This window comes from Antechinus flavipes, chromosome 6 (assembly GCF_016432865.1).
Source record: "Antechinus flavipes isolate AdamAnt ecotype Samford, QLD, Australia chromosome 6, AdamAnt_v2, whole genome shotgun sequence".
Taxonomy (NCBI): domain Eukaryota; kingdom Metazoa; phylum Chordata; class Mammalia; order Dasyuromorphia; family Dasyuridae; genus Antechinus; species Antechinus flavipes.
In genome coordinates this window covers 214,383,696-214,406,369 of record NC_067403.1, presented here as the reverse complement: position 1 = coordinate 214,406,369, position 22,674 = coordinate 214,383,696, and the positions used below count along the sequence as shown (strand labels likewise).

General features: G+C 39.5%; 1 protein-coding gene across 1 annotated transcript in view; it reads left to right on the top strand.

Annotated features, from left to right (window-relative positions):
* LOC127539758 (solute carrier family 15 member 2-like) overlaps positions 1–22,674 on the top strand; it is a 57,241-nt gene that overhangs the window by 18,611 nt on the left and 15,956 nt on the right. The window contains exons 4-15 of the mRNA XM_051964078.1: positions 250–339; positions 900–999; positions 3,015–3,105; positions 4,838–4,912; positions 8,945–9,027; positions 9,464–9,550; positions 10,185–10,274; positions 13,867–13,911; positions 17,087–17,119; positions 17,700–17,788; positions 17,973–18,054; positions 18,925–19,056. Coding sequence (XP_051820038.1) covers positions 250–339; positions 900–999; positions 3,015–3,105; positions 4,838–4,912; positions 8,945–9,027; positions 9,464–9,550; positions 10,185–10,274; positions 13,867–13,911; positions 17,087–17,119; positions 17,700–17,788; positions 17,973–18,054; positions 18,925–19,056 — 997 coding nt within the window. The remainder of the gene's footprint in view (positions 1–249; positions 340–899; positions 1,000–3,014; positions 3,106–4,837; positions 4,913–8,944; positions 9,028–9,463; positions 9,551–10,184; positions 10,275–13,866; positions 13,912–17,086; positions 17,120–17,699; positions 17,789–17,972; positions 18,055–18,924; positions 19,057–22,674) is intronic.

The window sequence follows — 22,674 nt, the reverse complement described above, 5'->3', positions numbered from 1 at the left end:
GAGCAGAGTAGTTCTTGTCCTCGGGCTATGTTTATCAATTCTATTTTTAAAACGACACCTCTGAGATAAAAGTGATAACACTGATAATACTGACAACTTTCACTTTTCGCAGAAGAGGTTTGGGCTTATTTTGTTTGGCTATTTCTCCCTTTGTCTTTTTCTTTCTTTTGTGATCTCCCTTAATCTATAATGCTCAGTAGTCACTCTTCTGGAGTCCCTTGAGGTCTTAATGAGTCTCTTTCCTTCCAGTGCCCTCATCGGAAGCATCATATTCCTAATACTTACCCAGATCATAACGATTGTGAAAGCAAGCCTGATAGAAAACTTTTCCATTATTTGGTGAGTCATCCCCCTTCACCTGTTATCCCAAACACACATGCCTTATGGGCACACACAGATCTGTGGGAAGTTGAAGGGCAAATTCTAGGCTTTGCTCTTCAGTAGCTAGGAAAAGAGAGAGAGCGGGGAGCCAGGACCTCAGCCTGTCTCTCTCTTTCTCTCTCTCTCTGTCTCTGTCTCTCTCTCTCTCTGTGTCTATCTCTGTCTCTGTCTCTGTCTCTGTCTTTCTCTGTCTCTTTCTCTGTTTCTCTCTGTCTCTGTCTCTCTCTGTCTCTGTCTGTCTGTCTGTCTGTCTCTCTCTCTCTCTGTTTCTCTCTGCCTCTCTCTGTCGCTGTCTTTCTCTGTCTCTGTCTGTCTCTGTCTGTCTCTCTCTGTCTCTGTCTCTCCCTCTCCTCCCCTCTCCCCCCCCACCCCTTCTCTCTCCATCTGCGGAAGTGGGGAATTCTTCAGTGCTAGGATCTCCATGTCTGTTAAGTCTATGAGGAAAGATGCTTGTCCACAGCAAAGATGCTCATTGATGTGCTCATCAATAAGTTCCTCTGTCCCCTTCTTCTCTCTAGGATCTTTGATATTATGGGTTTACTCTGTCTGTCTTTGGCCTTTAGTATGCAGATGTCCTGTGAGTATTGTTTAGCTGGGGACCAGTTTCCAGTGTACCAGGTACGTGTGCAGAGTAGCTGGTTGTTTCCCGCTTATTCCTCCACCCTGTCCTCCTCCAGGGACCACAGAACCAGAGAACGCCAAATGAAAGGGACCTATCTCATAGTCCAACATTTTACACATAAGGAACTGAAGCCATGATGCTTAAGTTATTTGCCCAAAGTCAGACAGCTAGTAAATGACAGAGTTAAGATTCGAACACAGGTCCTCTGACTTCACATTCACTGTTTATTCTTTAACTCTGTAACAGGCTATCATTTACTTCCAGGAAATACAAATAAAATTAAATCTCAGGGCTTTTTTTAAAAAAGCAATTAGGGCTAAATGAATTACTCAGGGTCGCGTAACTAGAGTCTGAAGTCATATTTGAACTCTGTTCTACTTGACTTCAGGACCAATATTCTATCCTCTAATCTGAGAGGTTTTTATGAAGTATTTAAAAAAAAAAATTTTTGTCATCTGGCTTGATGTGGGGTCTATATTTATTATGTTGTTTTGAATTTGCTCTTTTAATAACTAGAAACCCATAGTCAATTCTGAATAGAAAATGTTTTCCCTTTGACTAGTATTCCTCTGGCCCCCTGTCCGTGTCTAGATAGCCCCCCCTCCCATAGGATGAATATGCTCAGAAAATGCCAACTTTGTAAATAATCTTAACTATAATTCATATTACCTCTGTCTACTTGGGTCATATGTCCCTTCTTACTGTGAGCTTGTTTAGGGCAAGATCTACATCTTATTTAAATTTTTTATCTCCCATCACCATCCAGCACAGAACCCTGCACATGATGGGCAATCTGTAAATGTTGGTTTGAATCGACCTAAATTGACTTAAATTAGTTTGAGCCAAACAGAATGATAGAGACAATTCAGTTGGAAAATACACACATACATCATGCACGTTCAGTCCATACAAAGGAATTTCAAAGAAGGGAAAGTGATTGAATGATGGATGGCGGCAAAGCATGGTACCAATAAGTAAGCAAAGATGCAGGATGGGATGTGAGGAGGAAAAGATTAGGACAACGGCCATGGATGGACCTAGAATTCTCATTTTCAAAGACATAATCAGCATAGAATTTACTGACTTTGACCATACAAAGACTCAGGCCCTACCCTCCTTCCTCTTCCACAAAGTTTCATCAACTCTAACATTTTATGTGCAAGAGTGGGGTTAGAGAAGACTTCCAAATTTTAGCCAATAGAACAAAAAAAAAAAAAACTTGGAAAAGTTAGCTTAGGACAACTCTTTTGAGTTAGAGTAGAGCTTAAAAGTCATGGAGTCAAGCCAAAAGTAAAGAGTAACTCATTCTGCAATTACTGATCACTGAATTAGTGTTGTGGGGGGAATCCATAGTAATGATGGGAGAGGGAAGTTAATAACGCCTCCCAGCTATATTTCCTGATCATTTAGCAGTGAATATTTTTCTGTTCTAAATAAGCGATTTTCTGCCCTGGGTTCAAGTCCTGAGTATGAGCATCACTATGCCAGTAATATTCATAAACTTAGAAAAGACGTAATGGCTTCTTGCCTATACCTAATACCGCATTGGCGGGAGGAAAAACAATATTTGCATCAACTATTTCTGAAAATTAAGGATACATAGGCCATGCAGCCAAGGAAAAGGCCATGGATTCATTCCCTAGTAGATAAGGGTCAAAGGAGATGAACACTTTACAAAAGAGGAATCAGTTCATCAATCATGTGACTCATACTCAAATAATAATTTGGAGATTTATTCACGGGTCCTCCAAATTAGCAAAGATGTGGGAGGTAGAAAAGCAAATTCTAGCCTTTGCTCTTCAGTAGCCAGGAAAAGAGAGCGAGCGGAGAGCCAGGATCTCAGCCTCAAATATGAATGCAGAAAAAGGTTGGCAGGCTTGTGAGGAGACAGGACACACTAATACCCTGGTTGAGCTGTGAATTTGTCTTAACATTCTGAAAAGAGATAAAAATGACAAAAAATGTAGTGCTCTCTAGTGTCATGGAACATGATTTATTTTATCAATTTCAGGTAAAGGAAAGGAAGAAGGTATTCTCCGCCTTGTACCTAGTTACAATCTTTGGGATCTTCTTTGCTGATCTCTTCGCCCACGTGATTTGGGGTTAGTGGTTATTCTGGGGATTGTAGAAGTTGGGCAGAGGTCACAGTATACCACAGTTCTTCCATATAACAGCCAAGGAAGGTATGGAAAAGAATGAATTTTTAAGTAATAAAAATCTGTGCAAGGCTTCTGACTACACTTCACAAAGAGTAGAGGGAAGCAGGGATTGTCCACATTTTTCAGACTTCAAGAGTGAAGCACAGATATTAGCAAACGAACCATGATACTATATTACACGTTGTAAATATCTTATATTTTCCCCGTTTACTATGTCTAAAATAAATGACTTCCCATCTTCCTCAGTCACTTGGTCTTGAGTATGCAAAAACCTATAGAAGGAGAGGGATGTTCATGCTGGCCATGGACCTCCAGTTCTCATTTGGGGGTCAGCTCCACTATCACCTTCTCTGTCTTTAAAGATCATGGGGTCATAGTTATTGAAAGGGGCCATAAAAATCCAACCCTCTCATTTTAAAAATTGGAAACACAGGTTTCTCTATAGATTCTATCTGTGGCTTTAGAGTTATAACCAGGAATTGTGGTACTCAGGGCAAATTTATTTGAGGTGGGGTGAGCTCATCTGAAGAATAGGAATGTCTCAGGATCTCACCTCAGGTCAGTATGCCCTTGCTGCGTTTTTGCTTCCAGATATGCCTTGGGAAAGGTACAGGCAACCATCTCCTGAAATAAGGTCAGGGCAAAAAGAGCATCTGGCTCAACTGCATAGATCTGCAAGAGAGGGAATCCTCATTCCCCACCAGCATTTCCAGGCCAGCAACGATCCCTGACCCTCGGGACTCCCAGCTCCCAGAAAGAAGTAGGGGAGAAGCAATAAGGGGATTCCAGATGTAGTTGTAAGGAAAGCCAAGCTGCAGACGAGAGGTGGTGGTGGTGGTGGGAGGATTCTAGGCAGAGACTCACCAAAGGCAGTCAAACTATACAGTGTAAGGTAGGGATACGACTTCAGGCAAACCTGGCTACAACTTTTGGGGACTTCCAACCCAAATTCTTTTTATTTCTGCACATGTTTTTTTAATTCTACTTTGCCTAAAGATTCTTGTAAAGTGCTTAATTAGAAAGCATTTTTTTTTCCAATGGCGAAGGATATAGAATTTCAAGAAATCTTCAAGTTCTCACAAAATGTGCTTTTCTTGGTATTCTGTGGGATATTGGGAGGTGGTTAAAAATCTGATCTTTCTTAGCTCCACTCAGCTTTGTAGCTGTGGCTTCCTTTATACTGGTGATCCAGGACCGATTCTTTTGTGCTTATTGCAGTTCTGGGAGGTACTACAGCATCCCAACTGCTTGGTCCTCCTCCTCCTCTTTTGCCTCTAAGGATGCAGAGGAAAGAGAGAGATGGCTCAAAGCGCCAGAGGCGAATCTTTGGACCCAGCAAGGATGAAAGTCGAGTCTTGTGCGTTTCAGAAGTGCCTGGCTTGGTACCCAATTCTCAGGTGTCCTACTTCACAAAGGACAGGCAGTCTCTTCCCCTCCCGCACTCATTTGTCCTTAACTCCGTACACTGGTGATGTGGACAGGACAGGACAGTGGGGAACGAATGCCTCCCTTATCTAAACTCCAAAAGGCTTGTTTCTTGAGCACTTGGGTGAAGTGTTTGAGAGTGAAGCCGTCCTTCCAGAAAAAGAGGGGCAAGTCAGCTATCCCTGTGAGTAATGAGGTAACAAAGGGGAGGGTGAGCTCTGGGTAATCTGCCCTCTCTTCTGTTCCACAGAGAGCAAGTGGTACTCCCAAAGCTACTCCCTGTTATTCAATGGCATCTTAGTCGGCACGATGACTCTTATGTTAGGTAAGCTGCTCTGGCGTAGGTGGGAGGGTAGAGAATGGAGAGGAGAAACTGCTCTGGACCAAACTCCCAGTGCAGTCTACAGCTGTCTGACATCTGCCTCTGGGCACTTAAGGTTCTCTCTGCATTTGGCCACAGTCAGATAACCTCGTACCGTGTAAGAATATTAATACTCCTAATAATGATGGCTAGCATTTATACTGCACTTGTTATGTACTTTATCTCATTTTACCCTCATAAATACCCTTGGATGTAGATACTACCATTGTGACACTTAAAACTGTTTTTGGAGGAGGAAACTGAGGCAGACAGAGACTTAAGTTGCCCAGAATCACACAGCTAATTAAGTTTCTGAGGCGGGATTTTGAACTTGGGTCTTGCTAACTCCAAGAAGAGCATTCTATCCATGTTTTTCCTAGTAAATTTATTTATTTTTAATACACATTGTTTTATGAATCATGTTGGGAGAGAAAAATCAGAGCGAAGGAGGAGAACCATGGGAGAGATTAGAAAAAACAGAAAAAAAGAAGTGAATATATAGCATGTGTTGATTTACATTCAGTCGTCTTAGTTCTTTTTCTGGATGCGGATGGCATTTTCTGGCCAAAGTTTATTGGGATTGCTTTGGAGCTTTCTATCCATTGTACCACATTTTTAAGGAAGTACTCCTTAAAGCCATCAAACCTGGTCATCTGGAGGCATTTGATTATCCAGGAAAGCTCCTCAAAATGTCTTCATTCTCTCTTCCACTAATCACCTTCTCTGCTCCTTCAAGGACACTCCTCTCCCAAGAAAACCTACTGTTTTGTCTTGGACTTGCTTGTAGCTCAGTAGAGAGCTTAGGACTCACAAAGCCTTGAAACCATTAAAACATCACTCCCAAGCTCAGTTCTCCTCCTCAATCTGCCCAGAATCAATGACCAGCGAGCAATAACCCTGGATCCTCTGGTACGGCTGTGGAACTCCTCCATCTCCTCCCTTTCCCTGTGCTATAATGCTCTTGGCAAGACCCTATCCCCAGTATCCACAGATTTCTCCATCTATCTCCTGATGCTGATCTGGGCTGTAAAAAATGATCCACTCTGATTTTTTTCTTAGATTTCCCAATCAGGATTTGGTTTGTTGCATTTTTTAAGATTTTTGTAGAGGAGGTATTAGTGAGAACTCAGCTGTTCTTGCTACTCCTAAACTATCATCATGGTTCCATCCCAATTCCAGCAGAGTATTTTATAACAATATGAAAAACATGAATAGAGAATACTATATTAATTTCCCTAGATGAAAATATAAAATGTCCATTCATACTAATGATATATGTGTCCCAGCACAAATTTTGATAGAAAAGAAAGAAGGAACAATTTAATTTTATCCATTATTAAACTTACTGATTACCAGTCACTCAAAAGGGAACTTTTAAAACTGTGACTTGTGATTATAATGGGAATATTACTAAGCTTTAACAGAGAATGAATATGAGAAATCCTTACCAACGAATTTAAGGGGACCTGGAATGAGCTGTAAGTTTAAATTGTTTCAGAATTGTAATGTATCTGTTGAGTCTAGTCAATTCAGCAAGCATTTGTTAAGTGCTTCTTATTATGATAAACCAGGCACTGTGATAAATGCTAGGATTACAACAAATGGCAAACACACAAAAATTAGTCCCTGCTGCCAAGAAGCATGTGGTCCAATGATGGAGAAAACATGCAAAGAACAATGTGCAAACAAGATAACATAAAATGATCATTGAATCCTTCAGAACTGATGAGATCAAGTGAAATATAGTGTTATTAGTTGTCGTCCTTCTTAGATAAGGATATGGCATCAGGAAGATACGCTGTGACTTACACATGAATTGGAGTTGAGAGAGAGAGGACTGTGCAAAGTCACCAGCCTTAATCTCTCCTCTGGAGCCATCTAGATCCAGGAGCAATATAGATCAGGATGATTGCAGGTGGCCCCAGACATAATGGGATACCTTGGCCTTTTTTTTTTTTTAAGCTTAAGTTCTTTCCCAGGTCTCAGTTTGATTGAGGCAACATCCATTCAGTAATTAAGACTACAAAAGAAATGAGGTACAGAATGGCCTCTTTTATCTAGTCAAAAAAAAAAAATTAACCTGGGAAGGAAAAACCCTCAAGGTTTCTGGCCAAAACAGAAACAATTGCCACATATACGTGCTCTGAGCCATCAGGGCACAAGCAATGACAAGTGAGGCTTGGGCTGGGGCCCGTTGTTGGCCAATCCATGAGAGCCAGAGTGATTTGGGTTTAAAGCATAGTCCTTAAGAAATCTAGCCTGTGAACTTCAAGATATCAAGCAGGGTTTCAGTGATCAAAATTATATTCCTTTGGTTAGAGACCCATAGGTAAGGATATGATTCTTTATGTAGACAGAGGGAGAAAAGGAGGGAGAGAAAGAAAGAGAGGCAGAAGAAGGGAAGGAAGGGAAGGAAAGAAAAGGGAAGGGAAGGGGAAGGAAGGAAGGAAACAATGAAGGAAGGAAGGAAGGAAGGAAGAAAGGAAGGAAGGAAGAAGGGAAGATAAGTGAAAGAAGGTAAGTGAAGGGAGGGAGGAAGGAAGGTGAAGAGAGGGAGAAAGGAAGGTGAAGGAAGGAAGGTAAAGGAATGAAAGTGAAGGAAGGAAGGAAGGAAGGAAAGGAAGAAGGGAGGAAGGGAGGGGAGGCAGGAAAGAAAGGGAGAGAAAATGGAAGGGAAGAAGGAAGGAAGGAAAGAAAAGGAAAAGAAAGGGACACAAGGGAAAGGAAAAGAAAGGGAAGGAAGGGGAAGGAAGAAAGGGAGGAAAAAAGAAGAAAGGGAGGAAGGAAGGAAGGAAGGGGGAAAGAAAAGGAAAAAGGAAGGGAAAAGGAAAGAAAAAGGAAAAGGAAAAGGAAAGGAAAAAAGAAAAGGAAAAACAAAAGGAAAGGAAAAAAGAAAGGACTGCATAGCTCAATTGGAACTGTCCAATAGGATTTCCAGTGGGGCAGCTCCTGCTCCCAAGTTGTTTGTTCTCAAAGAGCACCATGACATCAGAAAAGGGATGCCATAACTTGCAAATGAATTGTATTTAAGTGCAGGAGGGCTCTGCAAAGTCACCAGCCTCATTCTCTCCTCCAAACCCATGTGGGTTCAGTGGTCAGATATAGATTTTTTTTTTAGAAGGCAATTCAAGATAAGAAAAAAAAAAAAAAAGCTTAGAATAGTAATAGACTCATTACATCTGGACTGATTCATGATTTTGTATGTTTGTATACCAATTCTTATTGGTCTCATCTGTTAATTAATCAAACCATTGGCATCTGTTAATCATAGACTAAAGATTTGGTTGAAGAATTTATTCCCTAATATTTGGTGAACAATGTCTAATTCTCTGAGACAGGAAGATGAAGAAACTTTTAATGTGTTTTGTTCTATATGCATTCGTTTTTTATCTGGTTAAAGATCATGAAAATGGATCTATTTTTGTTTATCCTTGCTTATCACTACAGAGTGTTTGCCATTTTGTAATTGATTTTTTCCCATTTGGAAGGAGATAAGTTTCTCCTAACCGCCTTTTGTTACTGTACTTAGAGAAAATGGTTATGTTTCTAGAAATCTAAATTTAAAATTATTTTCCTTTCAACATTCTGAGGATTTATTGTTCAATTCATCATTGTTAAACACTCTGTATTCAGTGACGGCAGCAAAAGAAAATGGAAAGATATGGTTTCTCTCTTAGAACAGTTTCCAATCTAATTAGAAAAGGCAAAGAAAACTCATTAAACAAGATATATGGAAGAACAAAGAGGCAGTTTATACTGAAGTACCAAATAAATGATCAATATAGCAATACTATAAGTGATTGAAGTCTACACTTCCTTCACAAACTACCTCTGATAGAAATCCAAGATTATATTAGAGCAGGGTTTCTTCAGCAAAAGTGTTTTGTTCTGTTGTTTGGGTTTTGTTTTTATGTAGAGACTCGTTAAGTGATGTAATCGTAATATATCTGTGTAGGCACGTGGGGCTAAAATCTTGGAATGCTCTGTTATTTTCAGTGACAACGTTATTGTGTAAGAAATTTTTCTTCATAGAACGTCCCAAAGGGAGCGCCCTATTGGAAATTTTCAAGTGTATCCTGGTGAGTGTAGTTTATGTCTACATCTAAGAATAGACATGAGCCTCTGGCTTCCCAAAGTCTGACATTCTCAGTTAGGATCTGAGTCTGGGATAAAGAGTTAGGTTCTTCAAGCCCTGGGAACTGGACTTTCTCTGCCCAAAATATAGTTGAAATTGCTAGGAGAGATGCCTTTCTTTTCCAGTCCCTTTCATCATCCCAGCTCTTTCCTCTCTCTTCTCTCCTTCTGTCTATGTTTCTATCTCTCTCTTTCTGGAGTATGATGAAATGGAGTAAAAAAAAAAAATGATAAATACTGAGCATGTGGTGTGGCAGGAAAAATATAACAGAAAATCTGGAAGAGCTCAGGACTGTGTGAGGAAAGGAGATGGGTTTGGGTGTGTATAAAGTGGGTTCTCCCGAGTTCTCTGTCTTGACATTTTCCAATGTACTCCTATAGTTTGCAATGAAAAATAAGCTAATTCACTGTTCTTGGAAGACGCCTAAGAGAGATCATTGGCTAGATTGGGCATCAGAAAAGTACTCGGTAAGTGGAAGTTTGTCTCAAACTCACCCAGTAAGAGATAAAACATGGAGACAGGGATAGAAATTACTACCCCATTGTACATTTATGAGCTCTGGATAAGAATGTTCCACTTTGGGGGAAACTTATCTAGTCTTCCATTTGCCTGCCTTTTTACTCTTTGTTCATTCCATTGTATCCATTCTCTAAATTTTGTGTCCATTGACTTGTCCTTTTCCTCTTTTACTTACCTTTTCTTTCTACTTCCTTTCCAACCCTAAGCCTATCAATTTCTCTAAATTTCTACCTATTCCCAGTCTTTTTTGATAAACCCCATCCCCTTATTTATTTCTATCTCCCTTTCCAGATCTACCCTACAATTCCCTCATCACTTTATTTCTCACTTACCTGCCCATTGTTGCATCCTACAGTTCTCTCCTGATCAGTCTATCCATCTTCCTATCCCCATCCATGCTCATCCCTATCTTATTCCATTCATCTTTCCTTCCTAATAATGATAATGTTGATGATAATTTCTGCCTAAGTCCACCAACCCAGTGGTCTTTCCCTTTCATTTATTTATCCATCCCTCTATTAATGTTGGCCCTTCCTCCCTCAATGTCTGAATCCCTATTCACCTGTCCTCTGTTCTCTCCAGGAGAAAAATATTAAGGCAGTGAAGCTTTTCTTTCGGCTGTTGCTCTTCATCATGCCCTTTCCGATTTTCTGGGCCTTGGTTAACAAACAGGTATGAGACTCTACAAGGGAAGCTGTTCTTGAGGGGTTGATGGGAATGAGGTTAAAAAGTAGATGGGAGCCGGTGCAGGGACCCATAAGGGCAGAAGGGGAAAGGAGGAGACCAATGGTAAGGGTTGGGGGAGGAAGTGGGGTGAGTTTTGTGTATTTATGGAGCCCCTATCATGTGTGCAGCACACTGGTGAAAGTGAGGCAAAAAGTCTTTGACCTCAGGGAGCATGTAGCTTGGTCAAAAGATCAAGCTCATGTTCTTGTTGGAACATAAGCTACAACCCTGCCCTCATGGACCCTAAAGTAGAAAGTAAAAATACATTTAAAAGAAACATCTAGTTTTGTTAATTTAGAGTTGAAAGAGATTAATTTACATGGGGGATATCGGGGAAGGACTCATAATGCTGACATCAAAACTAGGACTTAAAGTATGGCTAGGAATTTGACAAGCAGATCTGGAGACTGCAGAGGTTGCACTAAAGAAAGGGAACAGCTTGGTGAACATCGATTAATTGAGACTTGATTTATTAAATAATAGGTAGCTTTCAAAACTTTTTGAGCAAGGGGGGAGGAGGTGCTATGGCAAGACCAGAGCTATTCTTTACAAAATATATCTGGCAAAAAAAAAAAAAAAAAAGGAATACATTAAGAGTGCAGAGAAACTGAAAGTGGAGAAAGTAGTTGAGAATTTTTTAATAGCCTCAGTGACAGTCAAGGCCTTGAACCAACATGGTAGAAATGGAAATATGGAAGAGGGAGTGGATTTCAGAAATATGACAAAGCAAGAAAGGATAGAACAACTTTTGGACTGAAATGGACTGAATTGGACTGAAATGGACAGCCAAAAAATGGCTAACGGGTACTTGATAAAGGATATCCAATGTAAGTAAGATGATAATAAGAGAATATGTAGCTGCCTTTGATAAGTTTAAGTCATCTTCCCAGAAGATTGAAATCCTAGGGTTCTGAAAGAATTGACAAATATGAGGGACAAATGAATTACTGAAAGGAAAAAGTCCCATAGGATTGGAGAAGGGAAAAGTTAAAAGACAGAAGGAAAGAGACGGAGGTTTTCAAAGGATTCTTCAGCAAGATTTTAAGAAGTATCTAAGTGCTAGGCACTTAAAATAGGAGGCACAGGGGATACAAAGAGAGAAATGAAACAAGCCCTGCCTTCAGAGAGCTTGCTTTCCATCAAAGATATTTCATGGGAGACTGAAGCTTGATTAAGACCCCTGGCACTCTATAATGTATTTTGAAAGAGACAGTATCACATGATCAACAGATCATAAAGAGATGGCATGGAAAATATCATTCAGAATTAGCCATATGAGAGAAGTCTTATTTCTTCTTTTGACAGAGGGTAACTACTAGATTCAAGTCAAGGAACGCTTTTGGTGCAATTTATCTCAATTTTGGAAAATCATTCAGTTTCTCCTGCTTTTCTTAGGAACAGGATGGAGAGTTGTGGATTAGACCAGAAGGCAGAAAAGTTATAGATGGCCCAAAGTTAGCTGCCTGTTTTTGTATAATCTGTGAGCTAAGAATAGTTTTTACACGATTAAATAAGGTTTTATTATTTTTTTCCAATGTTGGTTGGATTGATGGTTGTCCTTTGTTCTGGAAGAGGACCAAAATGACATCACTATGTTAGAGTCAAGTTACAATGAGTCCAACTGTCCGACTGATCAGACCAAAAACCATTCTTAGCTTGTGAGTTTTACAAAAAAAAAAAAAAAATCAGCATCCAGCAAGTGTTGACTCCTTGATCCAGATAATAAGTATGACTAGGAGGTTAGTTTCAAGGCTGATTGACTGGACTCAAGAGATCAAGGTTCAATTTTAGTTTAGAAGTAGATCATCTCAGGACAATGTGACACGGATACCGTCATAGATGACTTATTTATCAAATCTGCAAATGGCGAGGAGAGTAAGTCAGTCTTGTTAGCAAACACTGAGCTCGGTTTAATTGGATTACCAAGGGACCAAAAGCATTTTCACAAATAGAAGATGGAGAAGGAAAGGCTATAGTTTTTAGTAAACTACAATGATAAACAAATGATACCCATCAGATTCCAGTTTCATTAGGGAAGTCAGAATTCTACTTTACTTTAACCTCAGATTTCATTTGAAGGATTGTATTCAGTTGTGGGGCACATATTTTATAGAGGGTCTTGATAAATTGGAATGGAAAATGGAAAATAATTGCATAATAAGTTGGAAAAAAATTAGAATGGTGAAGGTTAAGATCATACCATATTTGAATAAGTTGAAGTTTATGAGGGCGGACATTGAGTAAGAGAAGACTTGAGGAGACACAACAGCTGTCACCAGCTACAAGATACATACAAAATATGCTAGTGCAGTGGTAAGGCTTTGGGACACCCTATATTTGAAGGTCTAACCTATGGAAGAGGGATTATTAGACTTGTTCTGCTTGGGCATAATGGGTAGAATTGGGAGCATTGGGTGGAAATTGAAGGGAGAAACAAATTTGGATTTGAAATAAGAAAAAAGTTCATAACAATTGGAGCTGTCCAAAAAAGTGAAATTGGAGATTGTAGATTCTTCTTCACTGGAGAGCTTCAAATAAAAAATAAAAAAATAAAAAAGACCACTTCTTGAGCCTGATGTAATTTATAGCAGTTTGGTCCTCAATTTGACTTAGGTCAGCAGATTCAAGGATTCTTTTTAAAATATGCAACAGGTATTTGTAAGTCATAAAATCCAGCTAAAGACTACTTCAGGAATTAAACATTACAAGTACAGAATCCAAGCATAAAAAGGACATCAAACACAACTCATCTTGTACAGATACTGAATCAGGAGCTCTATCTGGTAAAGACAATGGGCCCCCTTTTCAGAATAGTAGTTTACATGTATTAAGAAATATATAAGATTAGAAAGAAACCAACTATATTGAAATACAGGTGACAAAATATTTTTAGAAAGTAGGTTCATGAGGTCCATCCCCTGTTGTATACACTTACACTTACACTTCCCTGTAACTCAGAGGAACTAGGGGAAAAAAAGGAAAGGAAATCCACCATTCACAGCTTCATGAGGTAGAGTGGAACCAAGAGTAAATCAGGCCTGACCTTTCACACCCTTTGTATATTCCCCAAGATGAAATCAAAAATTGAAGTCTAAAATTAAAATATATAATGGAGATAATCTCAAAAGTGGACAATTCAGCTCAATAATTCAATAAATATTAAGCAAACAAAAGTAGTAAGTGGTGGGAACTCAGGAAAAGAGTTGGTTGCTCTGTCTCCGGGTTAATTCTTTTATAATGAAAGTCATTCAAGAGCGGAAAGCACCAGCCAGTTCTGAACTAAGGGTTACAACTATGGCCAGACAAAGTGGCCACAAGTTCCACAAGCCCATCAGAGATCCTATTTCAGAGGGATTCTCAATGTGTGTGGGATCCAAGGTCCCTTCTGACTCCGAGATTCTGGAATTCTGGAATTGTATATGAGAAGGCAAGGAGAGGCAAAAGTCAATGATGAATCTGAGGTCTCCAGCATGGAAAATAGGGGGATCTGATGGTTTGTAAAGGGCACATGATAATTATACCTCTTTTCATCCCTTAGGAAAAAAAATGGGATTACCAAGCAATTCAGATGAGCCGTATTTTGGTTAGTACTTCTCTTCTCCCCCCTTTTTCCTTTGTTGTGTTTTAATTTTTTACCCTGTCGTTGCCACCACCACACTTTTGTCTCCATTGATCCCCCTTTAATACTAACATAAGAGCATCACTCCCAATAGGTAAGAATTCTCAATCACTCCTAGAAGGGGTCTCATAAATAGAATGTCTTCCATGGGTCCGTAGACTGTTGTATTTTATGTGTATGTTTGTGTCCAGATTTGTGTAAGCCTTTGTCCTAGTGATCCTAATCACAATTATTTCAGGATAGCAGATTTCTCAGTGATTAGTAGAAGAACTAGATTTCTAAAATTAAGTCATTACTTGTCAGCTGAATTTCGGAACTGTTTTAGAGACAATCCTTGGCAGTTACAGGACAAAATGAATTAATTGTAAATAGAATCAATAAAAAATGATACCAAACAATTTAATTTTCTGTTTGCAATTCATCATTCATAATATGTTGCAGCCCATTTAAAAACTATCATGTATCTCTCCAATGTTTTTGGTGGGGGCAGGAAGCAAGACTTGATTCCTTAGAGGTTGTATCTTTCATGATTCAAAGGAAGAGCACTCTTGTTTACAAAGATTAGTATTTTCTGACTAAAGCAATTTGTAGACTTAAAATCTCATTATGACAATTGATTTATGTTGGTTAAAGTTCTGTACAAAATTGTCATCATCAGTGTTGGTGTTCTTTTTTCCATTTCCCATTTGAGACCGTCAATGACTGCGTAAACAGGCCAGTTTGGAGTTGTTTTAATTGCAATAACACATTTTTTTCATTTTATTATTTCTTCTAGTTCTGTATTAACTTTGATCTCTTAACAATTCAATAGTCAGACTGTCCAGTTTGGTACAGTGAATTGAACTTAGAATCAGGAAGAATAGCATTCATATCCCACCTCAGATACTTACTACCGATGTGATTCTTTCAGCCTCAGTTTCTTTACCTGTAAAATGGGAATAAATAATAGTGTCTACCTCATGGAGTTGTTGTAGTGATCAGATAATTTATGCATGAAGCATTTTGTAGACCTTAAAACATTAAATCAATGTTAGCTATATCATTGTTATTATTACTATGCAGACTGATACAAAAATGACTCCCACATAAATTTCCTGTCCATTAAAATGAAATCAATTTTAGTTTTAATGATTTTATTTGATACTGACTTTATCTAGTAAGTCTTAGTTCTTTTTTTAAATAAAGTATTAGTGATGCACAGGTGAAAGCTTCCTTGAAGTCTATTAAGACTTTGGCCTCTCATTTCTTACTTCTGAATATCTTTTTTACTATCCTTGGTCAGGACCACTTTTGTACTGAAGTCAGTAAGTATTAAAATATGTTTTGATTTAACTTGGAGAGAGTCTTAGAAAATTCCTCATGGACTTATTTTTGCAACCAATATAAGTACATAAATTGCAATAATTATCGTTGCAGTCTTATTACAAATATTTATCATTAGTACTCCAGTACAAGGTGACTAAGTGACCCTTAATACGAGATTTTCTGTTGCCTCTGGAATGCATGATAAAGCCAATGCCATGAACTTCTTAAATTTTTTTTCTCCAAACGAATATTTCCTTCTGTCTTTTCAGCCAATACCTTGAACTGGTAGTGCCCATCTTCCAACAAACTCCTAATTTTATTAGGAGGATGTTTGTTTTATTTAATATATTCCTTGACTTCATCATAAGCTCCAGCCCCCAGTCCCCACTGATAGGTAGATCCACTTCCAAGTCATCTCCACATGATGGCTTTTGCACTCCAGCTATCTTTCCCTATCTCCCCATCCCCAACCTCCACAAGACAGTGCTTGGGATCATGGCATTTCCACACCTTCCTCTGCTTGTGCCCACTTCTTCCTCCACCTTTCCACATCCTCTTTTTATGTTGCCTTCCTTCATTAGTACAAAACTTTTTCAGACAGGGCTGTTATCATCTACCTATCTATCAGCTAGGATAACCATAGGAGATAATATAAAGCCAAGGTATGCCTTGCTGGTGAAAAGACAAAAAGATATCACCCACCCTTTCCCCCTCCAAACACACTTATAAATGGGGAAACTGAGGCACAGAGTCAAAATCACTTGTCTAGAGTCACAAGGATAATAGAGGAGAAGTTAGGGTGACAGCTAAAGAAACTGAGTCAAGAGAGAAAGTTTTTTTTTTTTTTTTTACTGTTTGTGGAGGAAATCTGGAGGACCTAGAAATCCCTCTCTTGATCTTTCTAGACCATTCCTATCTCTAGTGTGATTGCTGAAATCAGTATCAGGGATAGCAAGGGATGAGATAAAGAGTAGAACTGGGACCTAAGTCCAAGGAAGATGTGAGGAAATATGCAAGTTTTCTGGAATTTAGCAATGAGGACGTAGAAGAGCATGGTATATGTCTTACTAAAGAAATGAAGCTGTTGAGTGACGGTCATGGAACTCTGGTATGGAACTGGCAATGAAGAACAGGCAAAGTTGTCTGAAGCTCGCTGTAAGGTAGAGAAAGCTTCTGCTGGAAGATGTCATTAAGGGACTGGCAATAATGATGAAGTAGAGATGACACAGAGGGAGAGATTGCTCCCAGAACTAACAGGCTTTTGGGAAGACACAAAGGAAAAAGCTAATAGATGAGTGAATAGAGATTAGAGGAAACCAGTAGCTGGATAAGGTTGAGTAGAAGAGGGATGATAATAAAAGAGATGGTTAAAGGCCCTGGGACCCAAATGAAAAAGAACAGATCCAGAAAGTACTCTTCACATATTCCACACCCCTCACCCAAATAAAAGCCCCTGGAAAATAGGTTTAAAGATGGAAGGGACACTGAAGGCTATTGAGCTCAACTCCTTTTATAGATGAAGAAGCTTTTAGCCTCAAAAAGTTAGGTGGTTTGCCTAGGGTCTCATTGATGGCGAACCCAGATTTTCTCAAGTGACTCCCAAGTCACTCCAATCACTATGACTGCTTCTGAAGACTAACTGCTAAGAGAGCTCTAGGGCTCTGATCATTGTTTATTGCTTCTGGGGTTGGGAGAATGGGTCCCAGGCTTTTCCCCACAGCCTGCCCATCAGTAATTATTTTGTTCCTTGTTCCGGGATTCTTGGAATCTCTCTATGTTAAAGCACAGACGATGACTGTCCTTCAATCCATAACGTGTTCTTCCTGTGTTTCAGCATCGGCATGACCTACTAGATGAAAACATAGAGGTACAAAAGTGGTACATCTCCTTCCTCTCCCTCCCCTTACCTCTGCCCTTCCTTTATTATCCAACCTTTGTCCCCTTTTTAAAACCATCATCCTTCACCCTCATTTAGAAAATCCTAAATTTAGAACTGAAAGAGACCTCGTGCAAGGATGCTGAGTCCAACCCTCTGATTTTACAGATGAGAGACAGGAGGCACCTCGAGAGTAATTAAGAGAGTGGCCCACACAGCTCCTTTAAGTCTGAGGCAGAATTTCAATCCAGCTCTTCTTGACTTCAGGCATAATGCTCACTCTCTGCGGCAGGCTGCCTCATATTTACTTCCCCATCTTTTCTGATCATCATCCTTCCTCCTCCCACTGTCTCTTGGTATCCTTTCTCCTTCCTTCTCCTTAGCTCTCGTTTCTCTTCCCCCTTTCATCTTCCTACCAGTCATCTCCCTTCCTGAAGAGGAGATTTTGAATGAGAAATCTCTAGGCTGATTGTGGGGTGGGGTGACAATCATAGGGACAAAAAGGACTGGGGAAGATGTGAGGAGGAGGAGCACCAAAGGACACACTGACCTTCTTTCTGTGTTGATCCAGAACATGTTTTTTGTTGTCATCCTGATCTTACTCGTTGTATTGGAAATGATTCTCCTCCCCTTCATGGAGCGGCTTGGAATAAGCTTCTCGTATGTGTTTTATCTCTTGGATTGGGCTTCCCTGGGGGATGGTGGGAGGGAGCTGGGGGCCTTTGTTCCTGAATATCCTAAATGTGAGAAACTAATGTTTTTCATCATCTTACCCTTTCTATCATGGCAGCTCCTAGTTTTACTTTTCTCTAATTAATTCACTTTGTTTCTCCTCTCCTTCTAGATTAATAAAGAAAATGGTGATAGGGATGCTCTTAATTTACGTCTCCAGCTTAGGAGCATTAATACTAGAATTACAAATTCAGGTGAAAGGGGGTGGGAAGGGTGGGGATGGGATTAGAAGGAATTTTCTGAGTGGAATCAGGGAGGTGGCCCAGTGATGACAGACATGAAGAGTCCATCCTTCTCCCTAGGGAAGGTAGACTCAAATATGCAGATCATGGAAGACCTCATAGAGATTTCCATAGCATGGACTTCCCATTATGGAAGTTGGAGACTGGTGGCCTAATTACAAGAAGGGTCAGAAAGAAGGTGACTGGAAGAATGAGTGGAGGGAGGCAATCCACAAGAGGAGGATGAGAGGGGATGTGGGAAGGTGAGGATGTTTTTTTGACAGATTAGGGGAATGCTTGAATTAAAGCACATCTCTTCAATGCTATACTTAAGGACAATGTGAAGCACAAAATAGTACCATTAGATGGACTCAGAATTGGTCAGATGACTGACTCACCATTAATAGCTCGTCGCAGGGCCATATCCTCTTATCACCTCCACTTTGATAGGAAGTAATGAGAAGCACAAAGGGGACACAGGGCGGTGAATGTGAATATGTGGGACATGAAGAAGGAAAGATGCATGGAAGGAATTGGGATGATGGGCCCTTCCTGATCTGATAGAACACTGGATTTGTAATTTCTAGGACTTGGGTTTAAATTGGGATTCTGCTACTTGGAAAGGGAAGGAGAAGCCATCTTCCATGGCCATAGTCATCCTGGACATTCCATCCATGCATATAAAGGTGTGGTCTAGATATGAAGAGATTAAGGATATATGGAAGGGACATGGGGCAACATGAAGGGTCCAGAGATGCTTACATTTGATTCCTGGGGGAATGATCAGTGGGAACAAAGTGGAACTATAGTGAAGCTCTCTCTGGTTGAATGTGGTTCCTTCAGAATTCTACCAGCATCAAACCTCACTCCAAGCAGAGCTTCCTGAAAATCCTTAATGTAGCTGATCATGAGTTTGAGATAGTCTTGTATAAAAACAACAGCCATCAGTCTTCTGAAATAACCTTGGATGCTATGGTGAGTATCTGTGTTTTTCAACGTGTGTCTGTATGTCTGGGAGTATACCTTTATTCTTTGTGTAGTTCTGTGCACGTCTTTGTATATCTGTGTATCTATCCTGGTTGGATTAGGCCATCTGTTCCATTTGTAGTTACGTGTCATCTACTTAATTGCAAAATCTATACAGCTGAGTAAATATAAGATCATTTGGATTCCTTCGAGAGGGACCAGGAGCAGTTTCTGGTAGAAAGTGTCACCTGAGTTGAGCCTTCCAGGTATTTCAAGATCCCATTGTGAGAGAACAGCAAATATCCAATATGGTTATAATGGAGGGGAGGTGGACTGGAGTCATATGAAAAGTCTGGAAAGACTCTGGAGCCATATTATACAGGGCTTCAAATGTAGAGCTAAAGAGTTTGTGTTTTATCCTGAAGGCGACAGGTAGCCATTGAAGATTACTGAGCAGCGGAGAGCATGGCCAGCATAGACTAGAGAAAAGAGAGAATGAATATGGGCTGGTAGACAAGTTGTAGTCATAGCATTTCCATCTTTGCTGTTTTAGATTTAATAGTTGGAAGATAATGGGAAAATATTAGGGTCACCAGATCATAGCTTTAGAGCAGGAAGGAACCTCCAAGACCAGCTACTCAAATCCTTCAATAGCCTCGTAATGTCATCATTTTGGGAAATTTTTAACAGGAAGGATTATGACCCATTGACAGCTGTCCACCTGCTTGACTCTTTCCATATGTCCTATAAGTCTTCTAGAGGGGGGCTTAACATGGATGCCAGTGAAAATGAGGGTTGGCTGTAGGGTATCCCCTCACTTTTGTAAATGACTGGGTTTTTGTTGCTTCTAGTCACACATTTTTCTAATGGCATCCTCTATGTTGCCCCTTCTATGCAACATTTTGCTTCCATTTTGCATTTTACATGTATTACTCTATTGTTCTTTGGCTGATCCTAAGCTTCAATTCTCCAGAAACTAGTGTTTGATGACTTACGGCATAACAGGGAAAACATTGGTATTCAAAAGATGGCCTTTTGTTTCAGGGCAAAGCTTGAGATCATGGAAAGAACCTTGCAATTTCCCCAAAAGCCAGTCTAGCCTAATCTCTTCTTGTTCAGTTTAAACTAAGATCTTTGTCCATTTGCATGATTGGTCCAAGTTTATAATTTTACATATATACAAAAATTTAGATATATGAAATAGATTTTACATTTATGGGTATATATATATATATATACAGTGATAAATATTTTATACGGATCCCAAGTTCTATATATTGTCTATCTAACTTCATCCAGGGGTCCTTAAACTTTTTAACTAGGGGACCAGTTCATTGTCCCTCAGACTGTTGGAGGTCCGGACTATAGTAAAAACAAAAATTTTGTTTTGTGGGCCTTTAAATAAAGAAACTTCATAGTCCTGGGTGAGGGCTCTTTTTTGACAGATTAGGGGAATGCTTGAATTAAAGCACATCTCTTAAATGCTATACTTATGGACAATGTGAAGCACAAAATCGTCCTTAGCTGCCGCATCTGGCCCACGGGACGTAGTTAGAGGACCCCTGCACTCCGACTCTAGACCTTAGCTTGTTAAACTGTGGATTGCAACGCCATATGAGGTCTCATAACTAAATATGGAAGTGGTGAAATTATGATTCATTATTGGTAAATGTTTGATTTCTATACCTATTTTATATGCCTATATACTTGGGGTCATTTAATAATTTCTCAGGCAAAAAGGGATTGTGAATGGAAAAAGTTTAAAAAGCCCTGGTCTAGGCAACATATATATTCTTTAGTCCCTTGCTTTTTCCTATATGGAGAGTCAGTTTAAACTCTTCTACATGATTATGGGGTCTTGTTTCAAAAACTTTGTCATGTGCTGAGGCTTGATGGAGTTAACACAATGTCATCCACAAACAGGAAAACCTGGAAGACTACATTCATCTACACTTCTTAATAGGGACTCCTATTGTCTAATACAAAGCTCTGTTATTATATTATTATATAGATAAATATATTTATATAGAAAAATAGATAAATATAGATAAATATATATTATTATGATATAGAACATTATATATTATAATATTAAAAGGTAGAAAGATACTGAAGTTATCTCTTGTTAAAAACTTTTCAAGGGATCTAGGATGATTCTGACAACTAGTTGAATTAAAGTGAAATGAATTATTCAATATTTTACTTTGGGGAAAGCATTCCAGCATTCAGATGACCGAATCACTATTCTATTATGCTTCCTTGCCAGGTGATACTGTTGACCTGCTTTGCTCCTATTGTCCACACTGAATCTGAGTCCTCTGAATTTTATTGATCCTTAGCAATACCTCTCTTAATTTGACTACTGTAAATTTGACCTGACATCCAGGTACAGAAGAGTCACACACACAGTAGAACAATCTCTATAGTGGAGAGTCATTCTTCTGTATTTTCAGGATCTACGGGGCATCTTTATATCACTTTAGACACCCATTGCTCCAATCTGAGGAGGAATTCAGGAGATTTTTCACTTTTGGCTGCACACCGTCAAAGACAAAATAAACATAAGAGGTCTTGTGATCTATTCCCCACAAAGTCTGTACACATTCACACCGGGTAACATTTGCACTTGCCTCTGTGAGGGTACCTACTGCCACTATAGCTGGCATCCTTAGGGTATCTGTCAGTCTCATCACTTTGTCTGGATCAGGTGCCTTCCACCGTCCCAGATACATTCTCATCTGTCCAATCCACATCTCCCAGATGACCCAGATGAGAACATGGTTCATGTCCCGAGAAAATGGCTCATTTAATTTAAGATTTAATTGTGGCAGTCAACCTATCAGAATGCTTCTTTTGATTAGAAGGGCTTCTATACCTCAGCAATCAAACTAAAGGAATGATCCAATCTCAGAGCGTGGACAAAACTGAAATTCCCAGGAATTACTTATTCCCATCAGTTCCTCAGGTATATATCTTCTTATTTGAAAATCTCCAGATAGAATTAGCAAAAAAACAAATAAGCAAACAAAACTTTGGTGACTCATCTTACCTGCCTTAAGTTCAGTGATCTCAATTGTATTCTCTTCTAATCCTTTCACTTGTTCCTTCAAAATATTCTTACTCTCTGGATCTACACCTAATATTAGGAGTCTTCTATACTTCTCAACTGCAAAACCTAAAAACACCACCCCTCGATTGCCTTAAGTCCCATCTTTTGTAGAGATGTACCTGTGGGTACAATTAATGTACTAAGGCTCTATTTGAATTTGTTCTCCTCACTCCAGGTCTGGTGCTCTATCATACACTGATATTCTTCAATATCCGTACCATATAATATGGGAGACAATAATATACCTTGACATAGTACTATCTCCCCTTCTCTTATCTGTGCCAGCTACTATATTGTAAGTTCTATGAGGAGAGGAACTGTGTCTTATCTGGAACTTTTATCTAATGGCACAGAGTTATCCTCTGCAGTTCAAGTTCAGGCAGAGCGTTCGTAAGAAGGAGCAGAGTATAATGGGAATGGTACCAGATTGGGAGCCAGAGAATTTTAGCTGGAATGTCCCTAAATGATTAAGGAAAAAGGGATGCTCTCTTAGACCTAGAAAGATGATGGCAAAACAG